Source organism: Panthera leo, chromosome D2 (assembly GCF_018350215.1).
Source record: "Panthera leo isolate Ple1 chromosome D2, P.leo_Ple1_pat1.1, whole genome shotgun sequence".
Taxonomy (NCBI): Eukaryota; Metazoa; Chordata; class Mammalia; order Carnivora; family Felidae; genus Panthera; species Panthera leo.
This window is the reverse complement of record NC_056689.1, coordinates 79,713,387-79,729,619: the sequence shown is the minus strand read 5'-3', so window position 1 is coordinate 79,729,619 and position 16,233 is coordinate 79,713,387. Positions and strand designations below refer to the sequence as shown.

Genomic DNA, 16,233 nt, shown 5'->3' with positions numbered 1-16,233 from the left:
GTGGGGTGGGGACTCTGAGAAGGTGATTCTGGACTTTGTGGCCAGAATGCCTCTCCTTCGGCAGGGAGGCAGTTCCATTCCAAGCAGGGTCCCGGCATGGGGTTGGCGGGGGCGTGGGCAGCTCTCTCAGGGCCCCGGTCTTCCCAAGACCTGAATCCCTTTGCCTTTCTGTTGTCTTTCCAGGGAGTTGACTGCACTTGGCCATTTCCTGGAAGAGCCCCAGCCCGAGGGCAAGCGGCCGATGGGGAGCTGTTACTGCTGATGCCAGTCACCTGGGAGGTGCCCAGGAGGTCACCCTCTGCCCAAGGCTGCCCAACCGAAGATGGCTCGTGCCCACCCTGGGATGGAGCCCAGTGCCTGAGGTCCTTACCATGGTGATGATCCTGAGTAAAAGCCTCGACAACCAGGGAGCTGACTCCATAGCATGCAGGACCTTCAACCCTGAGCTGGTAAGGACTCAGGGGGCCTCATATCTCAGATGACCTTTCTTGAGGCCTGGTGTCCAGCTGGGGCTGTGGACCGAACATGCAGGCTTAGCAGACCGAATCCAGAGTGCCCGGGAGCAGAACTCTGGGAGATGCTGCAGGCCAGGGCAGTGGGCACAGTCACCCAGAGCCTGGCCAAGCACGTTCAGGAAGTAGCTGGCGAGGTCCGGCCAGCGCCCTGCTAAATAGGACCAAGCGTGGTTCTGCCGTCCCTGCAGCTCCTTCTGGTCTCCACCCGCGGAGGGGAGGGGGTTTCCGGAAGGGAGGTGGTGGCCGCCTGGGGAATGTCAGGGGTGGGAGAGGAGGGGGAAAGAAGGCGCGGTCTGGCGGCCAAGATGGTGGGCTGTGGTGACAGCCGCTCTCCGCCGCCGTCTGCCCAAGTTGTCCTCCGACCAAGCGGCCTGATGGGCTGGGCCAGAGAGGCAGACGGCCCGGCCTTCTCCAACTGAGAACAGAGTAGCCTCCTAACCCCCTTCCAGCCCCAGCTCCTCAGAAGTGAGCGGGGCCGCTTCCCCGCAGAGGGGCCGAGAAGAGGTCCCGCTCCGGCTTGAATACACTCGGGGAGGAATTTTGCAGATAGCTACATCCCCAGCACTCTGGCGCTTCTGTGGTCAGCAGGCACCCACCCCGGTGCCCTTCACAGCCCCTCGTGTGAGCCCACCCTGGCACACTCGTGGGCTCCCTCCCCAGGCTCGCACCGACAGCCAGGCCAAGAGCGGACAGGACAGGCCGGGTCTCCAGCCCTTGAAGGAGTGTGGGAAGGCTGCCGAGACCCGAGGCCTTTACGGCCCGCCGTGGGTGTGCCGGGCACTGGACTGGAAGCATTCCGCAAGCGAAGGTGGGCCGGGTCTCTCCGCCCATCACGGCTTCCTTTCCACTTTGCATTGAATGTCTCTGACTAGATTCTCTCTCGCCATCCCCACTCCTGCCACTCTGGTCCCACCTGCCGGCCTCTCTCGTCTGGAAGTTTGTTGTAACAGATTTGCTTCTGGCTCGTTAGCCTGTTACGCACGCAGCAGCCACAGGGACTACAAGGCAGATGCATCCCTCCCCCGCTCCAGCCTTCCACGGGCTTCCTACCTCAGGTTGGGCAAATGTCAAAGACCTGGCCGGGAGGCACGGGGCCCATGTCCTCTGGCTTTCCGTGACCATGCTGCTTTTTGTCTGCTCTCCCTCTGCTCCCTCCACTCCGCTCGAGCCACACTGGCCTCCTCGCTCAACGCGTCAAGCAGGAGCCTGCCTCAGGGCCTTTGCACTTCCTGTGTGGCCCAGAACACTCCCGCTTAGCAGGGCTCCTTCCCTCCCTCCCTTTCTTTTTTGCTCACTTAACCTAACATTGAACTCTGCCACCTTCACCCCCTCTCCCATGCTTGCTGCCCCTCTCCCTGTCTGTCTTCCCTCAGAGTGCCTATCCCACATTTTGATCTCTTTTGTTGAAAGACTTCACTGAAATGTGAGCTTCATGAAGGCAAGGAATTTTGTTTCTTTTGCTCGTTGCTGAGTACCCAGTGCCTGAGACCAGGGCCTGGGCGGTGCTCAGGGACATTTGTAGAGTGAGTGAATGTGGGTTCCTGCACCCCAGCTGCTGCTCAGCTCGGGTTTGCTCTGGTTCCTCTCTGGCTGCTGCTCAGGTTCACAGCCGAGGTGCGGGTACGAGCTGCTCTGGCTTTCTGCTGGCGGGGGGTGGGGGTGGGGTGTTTTCCTGCTGAAATCTAAAGAACACATCTGGAGTAGCTCTGACCAAAAAGGAACGACCTCCGGGGTGAGGGCCATCTGGAGGTCCCCAGGGAGGGTCCCTGCCCGCTTCCAGCTGTGCTGCTGGCCTCAGCAGCTGCTGCCGAACTTGGTCCCATCTCAGGGCCGGCCTGGCCGGGGCTGGCTGTGGAGCTGGTCCCGGGGCACGTGGGCCCCAGGTCAGCTGAGCTGCTCTTCGAGGAGGCAGGGCCTGAGTGCCTGCCAGCAAGAGCGTGGCCGCCCAGCCCTAGCCTGGGAAGGGAGACCCATCTTCTCAGGAAAGCAAAGGAAGGTTGAGGGAAGCGGACTTGAAGTCCAGGCCTGCGCAGCCGGCAGCCGAAGGGAGACCCCGCATCGTCTCGGCCTGGTGTTGACGTCCGTGAGACGGAAGCGAGAGTACGGGGATGGTAGAGTGTGCTCTCTCCCCCGGCCGGCGGTGCTGGGAGGAAGCAGACGGGGGCTTTGCTTCGGCTTCCTAAACTGGCAACACCAGCCTCCTGTAAAGACCATCAAGATAACAACCGGAACATGGAAAAGTGTTTCTCCTTTGTTTTCTAAGCAGGCTAAGAAGATAACAGAAAGCAGGGGCGGGGGTGGGGGGGGCTTCGGATTAAAAAACAAAACATGAGTCACAGACCACTTTGGAATTAGGGGAGCAGGCCCCGGACACACAGCAGTGAGAGAGAGAAAGTCTGAAACTGTGGGTCAAAGTCACCCGGGGGCCACCCAGCGACCTTGGGGACACGGGGCAAGTTGGCCTGTAGACCCTCCCTCCCTGCCCTCTGAGGTCTCTTGTTCTTTTTCTAAAAACGAAATGCGGGGGACAAGTGACTGGCCTTGTTCCCGAGAGAGATGTAGGAAACCAGAAAAAAGGGCCGAGGAGTGCTCAGCTGCCTGGCCCTGGGGAGAGAGGGCTGAGGGCCCCGCCCGGCCCCGGCCCCGGTCCAGCTTGCACACTGCACAGCAGTGGGGACTGTGCTCGGTTCCCCTTTCCCCCACTCTGCTGGTCGCTTTCCTCTGCAGAGTGGGCTCTTCCTCCTCGTGTTCTAACATTAGCTACTGCTGCTGGAAGGCAGCCCGGACGGTTGACCTCGGGAGCGGCGTTCTCCGGCCCCTCCCTGCACGCCCACACTCAGGCCATGGCCCGTTCTCCCGGGCCCGAGTGACCATCTTCCCTGGCCCGGCCTGCCTCCACCCCCCCGGCCAGCCCTCTCTCTCGAGTCTGGAGACTGTCCCAGGGTAGAGGGTGGAGAGTGGCTGCCTCCGTTTCCCCAGCCTCGAGGTGTTTCCCTCAACAGCCGACACTGGTCTGGGGAGCAAGTACTTGACTTTGTTCTTGTCGGATCAGGATGCCGAGGCTGTGATTTGCCTCTTGGGAAGAGCCCGGCCGTCCAGGCCTTGCACGCAGCTGCCTGGGCACGGAGAGCCTTCATACCCACAGCCACCCTGAGTTGGCATGGGGCGCAGCAGCCCCAGCCGGGATCGCTGGCAGGCCCCAGGCTGGCCTGGGTTAGAACCCAGGGGTGCACGCGCGGTCCACGGCAGTCCGGTGCCTTTCTCCCACCTACCCTTAGCCGCTACCCACGCCTTGGCCAACCCTGACGCCTGGGTGGGGGGGCAGGGTCACCACTCCGTCTGTGTTGGCATTTTTGGGAGCGTCCACACAGGGGCACTCGTCCCTCTTTGGCTTCCTTTATCCTTGTCAGGCGTGGCTCTGTCTTCTTCCCACAGCCGTGGTCTCACTGTGTTCCTTTCAGCAGGCTGGGGTGCCCTGCTTGTCTTGCTCAAGTGCGTGGGTGTGAGCCCGACTGTGTCACGTTGTGGTTCCCCATCACACTGTCATGGGGAAGGAGTGATGTGATTGCTTTAGTCACTACCCTGCAGAAGAACGTTCTGAGGAAGCAGGATTATGGCCAGAGATGAGCTCTGCCATTTTCTGTCTGAGCAAGTTCCTCATTAAGTAAAGACCTGAATTGTCTTTTTATTCAGATGGGCCCCTGAAGCCCCAGTTTGATTTCCAGCTTTTGCCTTCTCTACGGAGGATCTGGTGCCAAAACCTTGTCTTGTGACCCAAGGAGTATCACAGAGACCAGGCCCTGCCCTGGGGTAGGCTTAGGAGTAGAGGCGTCACGGAGAAATAGAGTATTTTCTGCAAACACCAGCCAAGGCCTTGGCTTCAGTATGCACACTGAGTGTCGTATGAACCTTGAGGCTTGGAGTCCCCAGGGCCTGGCGGGCCTCACCACATGGTGACTGGCTGGCCCATCCTTCCTGCAGTGGTGCAGAGGGTTTGACGGAGTGGGAAGGCTGGCTGCAGAGTGGCATATACCAGCAGGAATTTCATCATGTACCAGGTGTACTTGGGATAAATCGGCTCTGGCCACCTGGAGCCCAGACGGGAACTTGGTGTCGGGCTCAGGGAAACCTGAGCCTGGTCAGGGTATGCCTGGGCCTGACGTCCCGGGAAGCTGTTGGGAGAGCGGTGAATGAGGTCCCAGAGAGGGCAGGGACAGGGCGGCTCGGAGGCTTTTGGAAGCAGGTGCTGATGGCAGGCTCAGGGCCTCCCTGCCGACTCCCAGCGCTTGCTCAGTCCAGGAGCCGGGCCGCAGAGCAGAGAGGGCCGCACCCGCGTCCTGTGCCCATCCCGTGTCAGGGGAGACGGGGACACAGTCCCACCAAGACACTGCTGTGTGGAGGGAGGGGTCCCAGTGCAAAAGTGGGGTGCAGGAAGCAGAAGAAGGGGGTGCTGCATTACCAGGTCGTGCATTTTCACGCACTCAGTGAGCAAGCAGGAGTGGGGCTCGCTGAGAACAGGGGACGTGGCGATGTTCCTTCAAGTGGTGTGAGATCTGGGTGCGAATGATCGCTGCCCACCTGTGCCCCGTGCCCCGCGAGGAGCCTTTGCCGAGTGTTCGTACTGCCTGCAAGGCCTTGTGGAGAACAGCACGGGTGGGGAGGGTGCCCTTTGCCTGGGGCGGTCAGGGAGGGTGGCCGAGGAGGCCGTGCGGCAGGAGTGAGGCGGGGAGCCTGTCGTGGCAAGACTCGAGGTGGCATTGGGAGGGCCAGTGTCCCACGGGCTTGGCTCGTGTGGGCCTGGCGGCTGCAGGGAGAGGGGTGGCGGGTTTCATTCCGGTTGCCGTGAGAGGTCATTGGAGGTTTGTAAGCAGAGGAGCAGCATCGGCTGGCCTCCGTGGGTTCTGGGTGGAGAACGGACGATGGGCCCACGGCACAGGCTGGGGACGGGTTAGGAGGCTGGTTCGGTCTAACAGCGGAGGGCAGCGGTGGCAGTTCCGCGGTCCCGTTCCACGTGTGTGCTCCCCGGCCTGGCCAATGAGTGGCCGTAGCCAACGGGGATGAATCCTTGCTGAGCGAATGAACGGGTGAGCGAGGGCCCGGGAGCCCCCGTGTGCTGGCGCAGCGGTTTCCCTCTGCGTCTGTGGGCTGGCCACGCCGGCCGAGTGGAAGGAAAAGCCCCGTGAGCCGTGCTCCGCTGACAGGTCAGCGGGCTGGCTCACTGGCTCGCTTCCTGTCGTCTGGAAACCCCAAGCCGTCCTCGGTGGCATCTGTGTGGCAATGCAGCAGGCGGGCTGCTCGAGGGTCCTTGCTCTCTTCTGCTTTCCCCGGCCCCATCCCACTTTGGTTTTCTGTGCGCCGCCCGCCCGGCTCGCTTTGCCACCTGCCTCCCCAACCCGGCCACGGGGCGGGGGCTGTGGTTCCCCAGCAGGTGTTTGCTTTGTGCCAGGGTGCCCCTGTAGCGTTGGAGTTTTCTCCCTCGGCAGGCGAGGCCCCTGGCACAGCCAAGCCCGACTTCCCTCTGTGAACCCTCCCCCCGGGAGCGGAGCCTGCCTGGTGGCCATGGGCTGCACCCTTGGGTGTCGGGGGCGGCACTGCCCAGAGGCCGGGCTCTTGGGTCTTTGTCACCCACTCCCCTTTGGTGACTTCGGTGTGGGTTTTCAGCGCGCGTCCTGCTGTGGGAGCCAAGTCATTTGGAAGACAGGCAGACACGGCCATCTGACTTTTTCCAGCTGTTTCCTGGTTGGCCGTAGACTGGATGGTTAAAGTCACTGTGGGATCCAGGAGGGCAGCCCGTCCTGAAAATCGGATTCTTGTTCTCAACCGAGGAGTGGGCACCGGAGAAGCCCTGCCCCGCCCCCTCTGCTTCTTGCAGCCTTCTGGTCCTTGAGCACCGGCTCCGGTGTTTCCCACAGGACGCCGGCCCCGACCTCGCGCGCCCCCGCACCCTTGGCCTGGGTCCTCTCCCCTCCGCTCCCACGCTCCCTGTCGTGCGATGTTTCGTCTGTGTGACTCTGTCCTCCACGAAACGTGAGCTTCCTGAGGACCAGGGCGGGCGTCCTTCACCTCTGTGTCCCAGGCTGGCCGGGATGGCCCCTTAGTGACCTGAATGGATGAACACGTAGCTGACTGAGCGCAGAGGGCTCTGAACTGGGGAGCTGGGGACAGGCACTTGGCGCCCCTTTATCTGGGTGGGGCCAGGTCTTTCCTAGTCAGCTCCCTCTCAGCCTTGTGGCCCTTAAGGCACCAGGGCCTGGGTTCCCGCCCTCTTCTCAGCCTGGAAGCCTGCGTGTCCCTGTTGCTTGGGGCTCCTCCCAGAAGATGGAGTTCTCTTGGACGGGCCGACTCCTCTGGGGCCGAGAGCTTCTTTCCCCATCACGTGGTCAGTCCCCTCGTGCAGCCTGCGTGTGAATAATTTCCAGTACTTACGAGGGGGTGACGGGCGGAAGGAGGAGGGAAGGAGTCGTAGGAATGCTTGAGGCGGGGCCTTCTTTCTGGGGCCCCGGTGGGCACGGTCTCCTCCTCACCAGAGGTCAGAATAGGCCGCCTGACCCCCGCCGCAGCCGGCACAGGGGAGCCCGGAACGTTCCGTGCTCAGGTTACCGTGTAGCCGCGGAGCAGTGTCCCGTCTTGGGGTTCTCGTGGAGGCCCCAGTGGCCCGTTTCTCTCCCAGCGGCCGTGGCATTTTGTTGAGGGTGGGTGTGCGGTGTGAGGGGAGACGCACGATGCTCCCAGTGGAAAGGGAAGCCGTCGGAATACCGTGCCAAGGAGTCTGAAAGGCATAGCTCTTTGCTGTGACCAAATAACACCTTCGAGTTTCTGTTTCAGTTCAGAGAGGGTGCCCGGGGGGGGCCTCTTTGTTGCGGCAAAGCAGCTCGCACGGCGAAGGGCCACCCTCCTGAGGTTTACCTGATGCTTCTGTGTAGAGGAGGAAGAGCTGTTCTGGTGTCTCGGGGCGGGGAGGGGGGGTGGAGGGAAGGAGCCGAGGGTGACAGATGGGCCTGTGCTCCTCACTGGGGGCTCTTCCTGTCATCGAGAGGCCCCCTCTTCTCCCAGCCTGGGCTGTGGGGAGGCCTCTCTGCAGCCCGGCTTGGGGAACCGTGTGTATCACACCTCGTCTGTGTCACTCACACGGCCCAGTCCCCGAGCGTCAGAAGCCATGGGGCTTTCTTGTGTGTTTTTGAAGCCATTAACTTGACGGCCTCCGTAACTCACTGGAGACTTTGGACGCGGAGTCCGGGTGTGATTACAGGCCGATGTTGCCTCTCGTAACACTTTTGTCTCCGTCCCCTAATCTGACGTTGGCAAGAGGCAGTTACCCCTTTAACTGTGACTTTAGCAAGGGATCAGTGCAGGGTCATGTGCAAACGTGCTTCTTATGACGCGAAGAGTGAATAGCTTTTCTGGTTGTTTTCAGCACACGCCAAAGAAGATGAGTCAAGGACCGACACTTTTCTCTTGTGGAATTATGGGTGAGTAACCAAGGTGGCCGTGAAGAGTGCTTCTCTAGTCCTTCCGCCAGGGCCTGAGTCCTCCAGGTGAGACGTTGGAAGCCCTTTCCGGACACGGACACGGGCGCAGAGAGCAGAGTGGGGACTCTGCCACCCCGTTCTGACCCCAGTGGTGCCGGAGTGGCGCCCGGGCTGCGGGGCCGAGTGAGTGGACGGGCGCTGGTGTGTGCTTTGCAAATGTCGTCTCCAACCGTAACGTTGAGTGTTTCTGTCTGGTTTTTAAGGTAACCACGTTCTTTTTTTTTTTTTTTTTTTTTTAATTCGGAAAACGTACCCCAGTGTAGAGTATAAGATAAAAATCTCTCCTAGCCCCCCAAAACCCAGTGATAACTCCTATTAATATTTTGGTGTGTTTTTATGTCCTGTGAGTTTTTTTACGTAGCCACGATGAACACCGGATTATATAAAATTAGATACGAAGAAGTTTTGCTTTTCTTTGTTTCACTGAGTCGTAGTTACCGTCATTCCCGCATCGCATTAAATTTATCGGTTCCACGCTGGTTTAAGGAGTCTGTAGTACTGAATTGTGTATCAATATGTATTTAACGTTGTGACTATTTCTTGGCTGTTGGGCGGCATGGTTGTTTTATTTGCCGTTGTGATTAACAGTGACTAAGCGTCGAAGTCTTTGTCTTTTTGTCTGCCTTCAGGATTATTCCTTAGGAGTTCCCAGGAGTGGAATAGAGAGGCCAGAAGGCAGGAACGTTTTTAAGGGTCTTGCTTCATATTGTTGACTTGCTTTCCAGAAAGGTTGTCTCAGTCCCCTGTGCCCATGGGAGTGTGAATTACTGTTTTTTTTACAAGGGGGCAGAGGGGATGACTGCACTGATTATATTGATTTTTTTTCTGTGCTCCCAATGACCGAGCACGATCCCTCCTTTCACCGTGTCTCCGTGACTCCTGCCCCCTGTGGGGACACCTTGCCACATGAGTTTCTGTGAGGTTTGCATTGAGGCAGAAACCAAGCCTCCGAGATAGGTGACCACTTCAGGCCTTCAGCCTTTGACTCTGTGCACAGGGTTTTTTCTTTTTCTTCTTTAGGCTCCGTCCCCGTAGGTGGGGTGACGAGGGTGGACAGTTAACAGTGAGCTCCAGGCTCCTGACTTTGCAGGGTCTCCGGGATTCTGCAGCAGCTTCGGTGTGGGGCGGGTGGGGATGCTCAGTTCACACCTGGGGAAACCAAGGCCTAGTGAGGTGACCAAGCTCCCTTGGCAGAGCTGGACCCAGGCTGGGGGAGAAGGGAGATTGGTTTTTTGTTTTTTTTTTTCCCTCAGTCATAAGCCACAGCCCTGTGGGAGAGCCCAGGTGGCCCTCTTCATGCTGCCACCCGGAGGAAATAGAAACAGGGAGATCACCTGGCCTCGGTTTACCCATGTGACACACTTCTGAAACCTGTCCCCCACATGGGGCTTGATTGAGCACCTCGTTGGTGGTTAACGGCTTTCAACAAACCCTCAGTCACTTAGCCACATGGCTCAGAAGCTTGCCTCACCGCCTGCTTCATGGGCTGGACTCAGTTGTGCTGTGGTTGAACTGCCTGCCTTTGTCCTGCCAGGAAGGAGAGAGAGGCACCTGGGCGCTCAGCCCCTCAGCCCCGCCTGGATTTCAGCTGTCAACTGGGCCAGGCTAGTACACGGGGCGGTGGAGACGTGGGTCTTTATTTCGAGGCCACTCGTACCTGACCTAGGCTGGTTCCAGGGCACTGCCAGGCAGCAGAGGAGCAGCCAGGCGCGGGGGTCTCCAGAGTCCTCCTGGCCTTCTCCTCGGCTGCTCTCTCTCCCACGTGCCCGTCTTTCTGTTGACCACCCCTCCTCGATTTGGGGAGACCCTGACCCATCTGAAGTGTGCATTCACGGTACATTTCAGGGACGTGTTCCGTTAGATGTTTATTGAGTACCTACTAAGTGTCAGGCACTTGGCACAGAGATAGAGTAAGTCTGCCCCTGCCCTGGGCAGGGGAAGGGGGCTTCTGTCTAGTGGAGTCTGGAGGAACAGGGAATTCAGCCCATCTTCCTGAGCCTCGGTCCCCTCATCTTGCAGATTGTAGTTCTTGGTGAGATTTAAAGGGACAGCAGCACACAGGAGGTGCCGGCTCAGCCCCTCCCGCCCTCATCCCATTTCCGGGCACTCGTGCAGGTGGAGTGTCAGCAGTCTGAGGCCGCCCATGCCTGTGTGCGGGTGCTAGCTCAGGTGACCGCTCCTGCCCGCTTTAACCGGCGAATCGAGGTGTGGCCTCACCCTGCGACGTGAACTTGGTTGCGGGGGAGCATCCCAGGGAGTGAGATTTCACTTTAGGCCTGCCTGCTTTTTAATAGCACTCTGGGTCCAGCCGGACTTCTCAAGAGGGTTTTGAGCCTTTCCAGGGCTGGACAATACTCAGCCAAGACAAAATGTCCTGTTACTCTAATCACCGAACCCCCTGTCTGGCCCTGATCGGTGGACTTCTCCTGTGATTGCTGGGGACAGCTTGGCCCTGTGACTCAGGGCATTTCCCTCCTCCTGAGCCCCCATGCAAGGGTCCTAGCTGGAAGCCAGTGCGAGTTTGAGTTTCCTAAGCATTCTTAAGAAAACCCAGGCCAGGGCATTAGGGTGGGGAGTGCAGTGGCCTTTTTGCTTCCTCTTAAAAAACCACCCTTTCAAGTTGTTCGGCCTCCTCTGCACCCACTTAGATAAAATGCCTCACTAATATGATCAAGTGCTCGCAACAGTATGTGTTCTTTTTTTAAGTACTTTATGTTGTTATGAGCTGGCTTATGGGCGCCTCCCCAGCTTTCGCTCCCCCCCACACCAAGTTTGGGAACTTGGTACAAAGAAGTGGTTTTGTGCTTGTCCAAAGCGGGGGAGAGAGAAGAGCAGGGCAGAGTGGAGCCAGGCCACCGCCCGGCCTGCTCTGCACCAGGGCCCCGTGCTCCTTACTAGGTTGTGAGCCCCGCCTGGTCCCGGAAGGGCTCCTCCTAGCAGAGACTGTGTTTTGCCCCATGGCTTCCCTTCTCACCTCCCGTACCGTCCCGAGGACACTTTCTTTGCTGAGCTGGAATTTCCTCTGCGAGCGGCTTCTGTGGGGAAGAGCTGTGTACGTGCCCGGTTATTGTGTTCTCAACACAGGAAACCTTGGTCAGGTGGCAGCTTCGTGGGTGTGGGCCGCCTGCTGGTCAGCTGGCCTGGCAGGCGGGCCAGCCCTTGCTGCCGGCCATGACTTCCAGCGGGTGGAGAAAGGGGCTCGGCCGCCCCTGAGAGGATCGCCGTGTGCTTGGAGAGGCGGGGGCTCTACGCGAATCCTTCCAACACGGCTCCCCCCCAGGTCCTCTATTGTTTGCCGTGGGAGATGCTTCTTCACGCTGACCCAGGGGCACACGTGTATCAGTTTAATCTTTTGGTGAAACAGGGCAAGTGGGATGAGAGCAGCCTCCATTCACCACCCTTGGCTAATTGCACCCATTAACTGAATCCTGTATTGCAGGGACAATGGACACTACATATTCCCTTTTCCTCACCGCTCAGGCGAGGAGAGGCCTGGGAATCAAATAATATGTGAGAAAGCGAACGCAATACCAATTATTGCAAAAAGGCCACTAGGAAAAGTCGTGTAAATACAAGTCAACCAACAGAGAACAAAACAATTCGTATGCTTAAAAAAAAAAAAAAAATCGCAAGGAAACCCATAATTACTTTAGGAGTTATGGTAATAAATTATTTATTAATGTAAATTATTTCACAGGCAGAGAACATAGAGAAGCTTGAGCAGAAGGATCATGCATTATGTATAAAAGGGAATTGTAAAAATATGATAGCAGCCCTTACTTGTGCCACTCTGGTTCAGGTTTGTCAGCATTTTAATTATAAGCCCTTACTTTCTGTGTTTAATTACTCGGCTGTTAAAGTCTACTCTGTACATGAAAGGGTTGTTCCCGGGGGCACTCTCCGTGTTAATTTCTACAGGGTAAACCAGTTGGCTGTGCTGAGCCGCGTGGGACTGGAAGATTCCACGTTGAGATTTGATAGCTTTTGGTCTTTTAACTCCACCACTGTTCGTTGCTGGAAGTGGAGTGGGATTGCACCTCGGGTGCAAAAGCCGGCACTCGGAGGTGGGGCATTTTTAGATTTCCTAGAACCGGCAGAGGACTGAGACGAAATGGACAGCGGTAATGGCACCCGAGTGGCTCAGGCCCGTTTCTGGTCTCTGCCGCTGCTTCTGTCTCTCTCAGAGGTAGCCATTTGGAATCCGATCATTGGACCAGAGCCTCCCATAAGAAACAGACGATCAACCAAAATCGGCTAGAGAGAGCTTCGTGTTCATTTTTAAAAGCACATCCATATATGACTATGCAGATGTATGATTTTTCTGAAGTTTGCTTTCTCTTTGTTATTGGTTTTTATTTATCATCGGTACACGGGTGAGTTTTCACTCCCTCAAATAGCTTCAGGTTTGTCCGTGCAGAGTGCTCTGAATGGTTCCTCGCACCATTTATTGGTTTCAGACGGTGTTTCTGGAATAAAGTACAGACCGGAAGTGGGTGCAAAGTGTGGTTGGCACATGACAGCTGTTCACGGTGACCAGTGAGAAGGGGAGCCTCCCCGGCTGCCTTCTCGCCCAGGCTGGCCTGCCTTGGGGCGGGGAGGGGGCCCACAGTGGTGCCAGAGGACAGGGGAAGACAACTGCCAGGCTCACTGGGCACCACCCACCACGGTGCATTGCCAGGTAGGAAGGTGGTCAAGTTTGGGGCAGCCTGGCCCAACTGCAAGAGCACGGCCTGGGGATTGCAGACCCTGCCGTTGGCTCGCTGTGCGTCCGTGGTTGAGGCGTGATGCTCTTCTGAAGCTCCCTTTCTCCACCCGCAAGCCTGGGAATGCCACGGTGCCTCATGGTTGAGCTGTGTGCTTGGGATGTATGCTTACGCGCTCTCTCCGCCTCAGCAAAGGTCCCAGGGGGATGTTAGTTAACAATCAATATGCAGTTTGTTGAGTTCTCTGAATAGTTCTCCCCTGTGTAATGGCTCTCAGCTTTGCCGGGCGCATCAATTTAGAGATGAATCGCAAGCAGGTGCCCGTGTGCCATGCTGTTTATGTACCCACAACCAGGATGGGGATCTAAAGGAGATGATGGTTAAAAGTGACCTTTCTGTCCCTTCACAGTTTTTGTTGCCATTGGGAATCCTGGCTCCGTGCATATTTCTGAATGCCCCTGGAAGCCAGGGGTGGGGCTGGAGGTCTGGGTCAGAGCTGAATGGGCCATCACAGGGCCTCAGTGCTCCCTGCCCCATACAGACGGGTGCTCAGTCTGGTATGGTTTTTACCCCTCTGCACTGTCTTGTTTGGGGATCCCACCAAGCCTCTTTTTGTAAGAGCAGAGGCTTCCCAGAAGCTGCGGTGGCCGCCATGGGCCGTCCTACCCAGCTGGGGAGGGCAGGGCCCTGGTCGCCACTCTGAAGGGTACCAGCTGCCTCGCTTCTCCTAGAGCCCCTCAGGCCAGCCTTCTTGCTTCCCTTGATGGAGCTGCTGGAGTGTTCTCTCCAGCTGTCCTAATCCCTGTCCTCATGCCTTGGCCGAGGAGCTTGGTGTCCTGTGTCAGTGTGCCTGAACCCAAGATACAGCTGACATTTTATGATTCATCGCACTCAAGAGGGCACATCCAGAGGATGGGGCCCAGTCAGGCAAAGCCCAAGAACGTTTTCTTCCTGACACAGCCTTGAATTAAATCTGTCTCCATCCTGATGACACGGAGAAAGAGGCACTCCAGTTGGCAGGGGGCTCTAGAAGTTCGTTTGAAAATCAGCGACCCCATTGTGGGACCGTGCACGTCTCATTGGGGCATGTCTTCCCCCTGTGTTCTTTTTGTGGGACGGACTTAGTAACGCTGTCTTCAGAAGGACACCTCTCCAGTTTCCCATTGAAAGGGTTGGTGAGAACTTCTACCCCGAAATCAAGGGTAGAGTCCTTGCAGCCCCGAGGCTAAGTTAGCACAACCCAACCCACAGGGCTGGGGAGACAGCACATCGTCAGCACAAGCAGATAGGTGTGAAATCCAAGAATGAGTCAGCCAGTCTTGATCTGGCTGGAGGCCTGTTACCCAGGCCTGGGAGGCTACAAGAATCTTATATCTTGGGTCTCTGCTTCAGGTGCTTAACCTTTTCTAGAAACCACATTCTGCTGTGGTTATGTCACCATAAGGCAGCCTATAAAACACAGCACACAGATACCCGGGGCCGTAAATCTCCTCTATCTCTTGAACCCAAGAAGGCCATAGGCCCCTAAGAATCTGGGCCCTTGGAATTTTCCTTCAAGTTCAAGGGTAGAAATGGAAACAAGAACATTTGAGGTCAAATGCTATTTGTGTTCCTCCGAGTGTTTTCTTTCTTTGAGCTCTAGATCTGCGTACCCAGCAGCCCTCTGCCCTCCTTAGTCTGGGCGTGGTTGGACTGGGGCCTTGTGAGTGGGGCTGGGGGACCTGGGGTTTTGTTCCCATGTGTGTGAGCATCGGCTGAGGTGGTGGTAGTCTTCCAGAAACTTCAGGCTCGGACATCAAGCCTCGGCTCTGAAAGACCCTGTGGAGGTCGCAGTGAGAGAACCGGATGGTTTGTATGCTTTTGTGTAAGTTTGTGTGGTTTGTCCTCCCGTCTCGAGGTAGAGCCTGGTGTGCGTTTACCTTACACACACACACACTCCCCTGTGAGTCATCCCCAACTTGTGAAGATGGCTCACCAGGGCACAGAGGAGCTTTAGATGCTGCTGAAGGTTGACGTAATGAGGACTGCATAGAGCGTATGTGGCTGGTGCCTTTGTGCTGTGCCCACATCCACCAGAGGCCCGGCGTCAGCGTGTCCCAGGGAGAAGGTGAGAGGCCTCAGACTCTTCCCCTGGTTTCCCAGGCCTCTTCCAGCGGCTCTCCATCTCCATCCAGGACCTGCTGTGCAACTTGGGGCCCCCACCCCCTCCGGCGGGAAAGGGCCCTCTAAGTACTTGAAGGGTAAAAGTTTTCCTTGTCTGTAGTTCGACTTCCTGTCTGAAAACAAACAGCAGAACACCAACTTTTAATGGTGTTCTGAATTCAGATTTGTAGAGGCTGGACTGGTCAACCCTCTAGAAGCTTCCTGGGTGTGGCTGCCACTCTGACAAAGGTGTTTGAGAACCCAGGTCCCCGAGTAGCCTGTAGGAGCAGTTCTCAGCAATTTTGCCACAAAATAACCTGAGGAACTTATTTAAAATTTTTTTTTTAATGTTTACTTATTTTTGAGAGAGAGAGACAGAGACAGACAGAGCGAGCAGGGGATGGGCCGAGAGAGAGGGAGACACAGAATCCGAAGCGGCTCCAGGCTCTGAGCTGTCAGCACAGAGCCCGACGCGGGGCTCGAACCCACCAACCGTGAGATCATGACCTGAGCCGAAGCCGGACGTAGAGGAGCTTGCTTAAATGCAGACTCCTCCCCTCTAGAGATTGTTTCCTGAGAAAGGGACTGGGCCTAGGAATTGCACTGTAACACCCCAAGGGATGCTCCTGCAGGGGGTCCCAAGCCACACGGAGGAAATCCTGCCATAGAGCCTACAGGTTGCCACTCCGGCACTCCCAACAGTGCTTGGTGCCCAGTTGCCAGAGAGTTGAGCCTCAGCGGTAGGAGCAGAGCCCGCAGTGCCCTCGCGGGCCTTGTTCCAAGCAACTGTTTGGTTCTGAAAATAGCTCTGCGAGGGCATCACTGTCTGTCACTCTCATTTTACACATGAGGAAACTGAGGCCCTGAGAGATTAAGTAACTCTGCAGAGCTGAGACTCAAAACTCGTGTCCGTACCCTTCCCACCCTCCCAAGTGACCCCTGCTCAGTGGACTCCCCAGGTCCGTGGCCCTGGTCACTTTTGAAAGAGTTACAGTTGTTTGTGCAGAGTCATATTGAATGGAGGGGCGGGGGCATCCGGTGTCCTCTCCTCAGAGCCCTCCTGAGGTCCTTTTTGTACAGTGTGACGTCAGGGCCAGAAGCTCAGGGCGGTTTGCCATTAAAAAGTGGTTTCTATTCCTGTTTCTTTTGTCTGATGACCTGACCCAGCAAATCGCTTTATGTTCCTTGAGTGAAGGGGGAAAACACAAAGGCTAAACATAGCCTCCATTGTCTTTACTTTTCTTATGTTATACTTCTTCAAGCGATAAAAATAGTAACCGTTAAAATACTATCTGTCGCAGGGCGCCTGGGTGGCTCAGTCGGTTAAGCGTCCGACTTCGGCTC

The 16,233-nt window shown here is 57.0% G+C and overlaps 2 protein-coding genes across 2 annotated transcripts in view; both read left to right on the top strand.

Moving 5' to 3' along the window:
- EEF1AKMT2 (EEF1A lysine methyltransferase 2) overlaps nucleotides 1-263 on the top strand; it is a 70,007-nt gene extending 69,744 nt beyond the window's left edge. Inside the window, exon 6 of the mRNA XM_042908052.1 lies at nucleotides 184-263. Within this exon, the coding sequence (XP_042763986.1) occupies nucleotides 184-191 (8 nt within the window). The 3' untranslated portion in view covers nucleotides 192-263. The remainder of the gene's footprint in view (nucleotides 1-183) is intronic.
- A 103-nt stretch (nucleotides 264-366) lies between these two features.
- FAM53B (family with sequence similarity 53 member B) overlaps nucleotides 367-16,233 on the top strand; it is a 74,916-nt gene continuing 59,049 nt past the window's right edge. Inside the window, exons 1-2 of the mRNA XM_042908050.1 lie at nucleotides 367-449; nucleotides 7,930-7,984. Of these exons, the coding sequence (XP_042763984.1) occupies nucleotides 372-449; nucleotides 7,930-7,984 (133 nt within the window). The 5' untranslated portion in view covers nucleotides 367-371. The remainder of the gene's footprint in view (nucleotides 450-7,929; nucleotides 7,985-16,233) is intronic.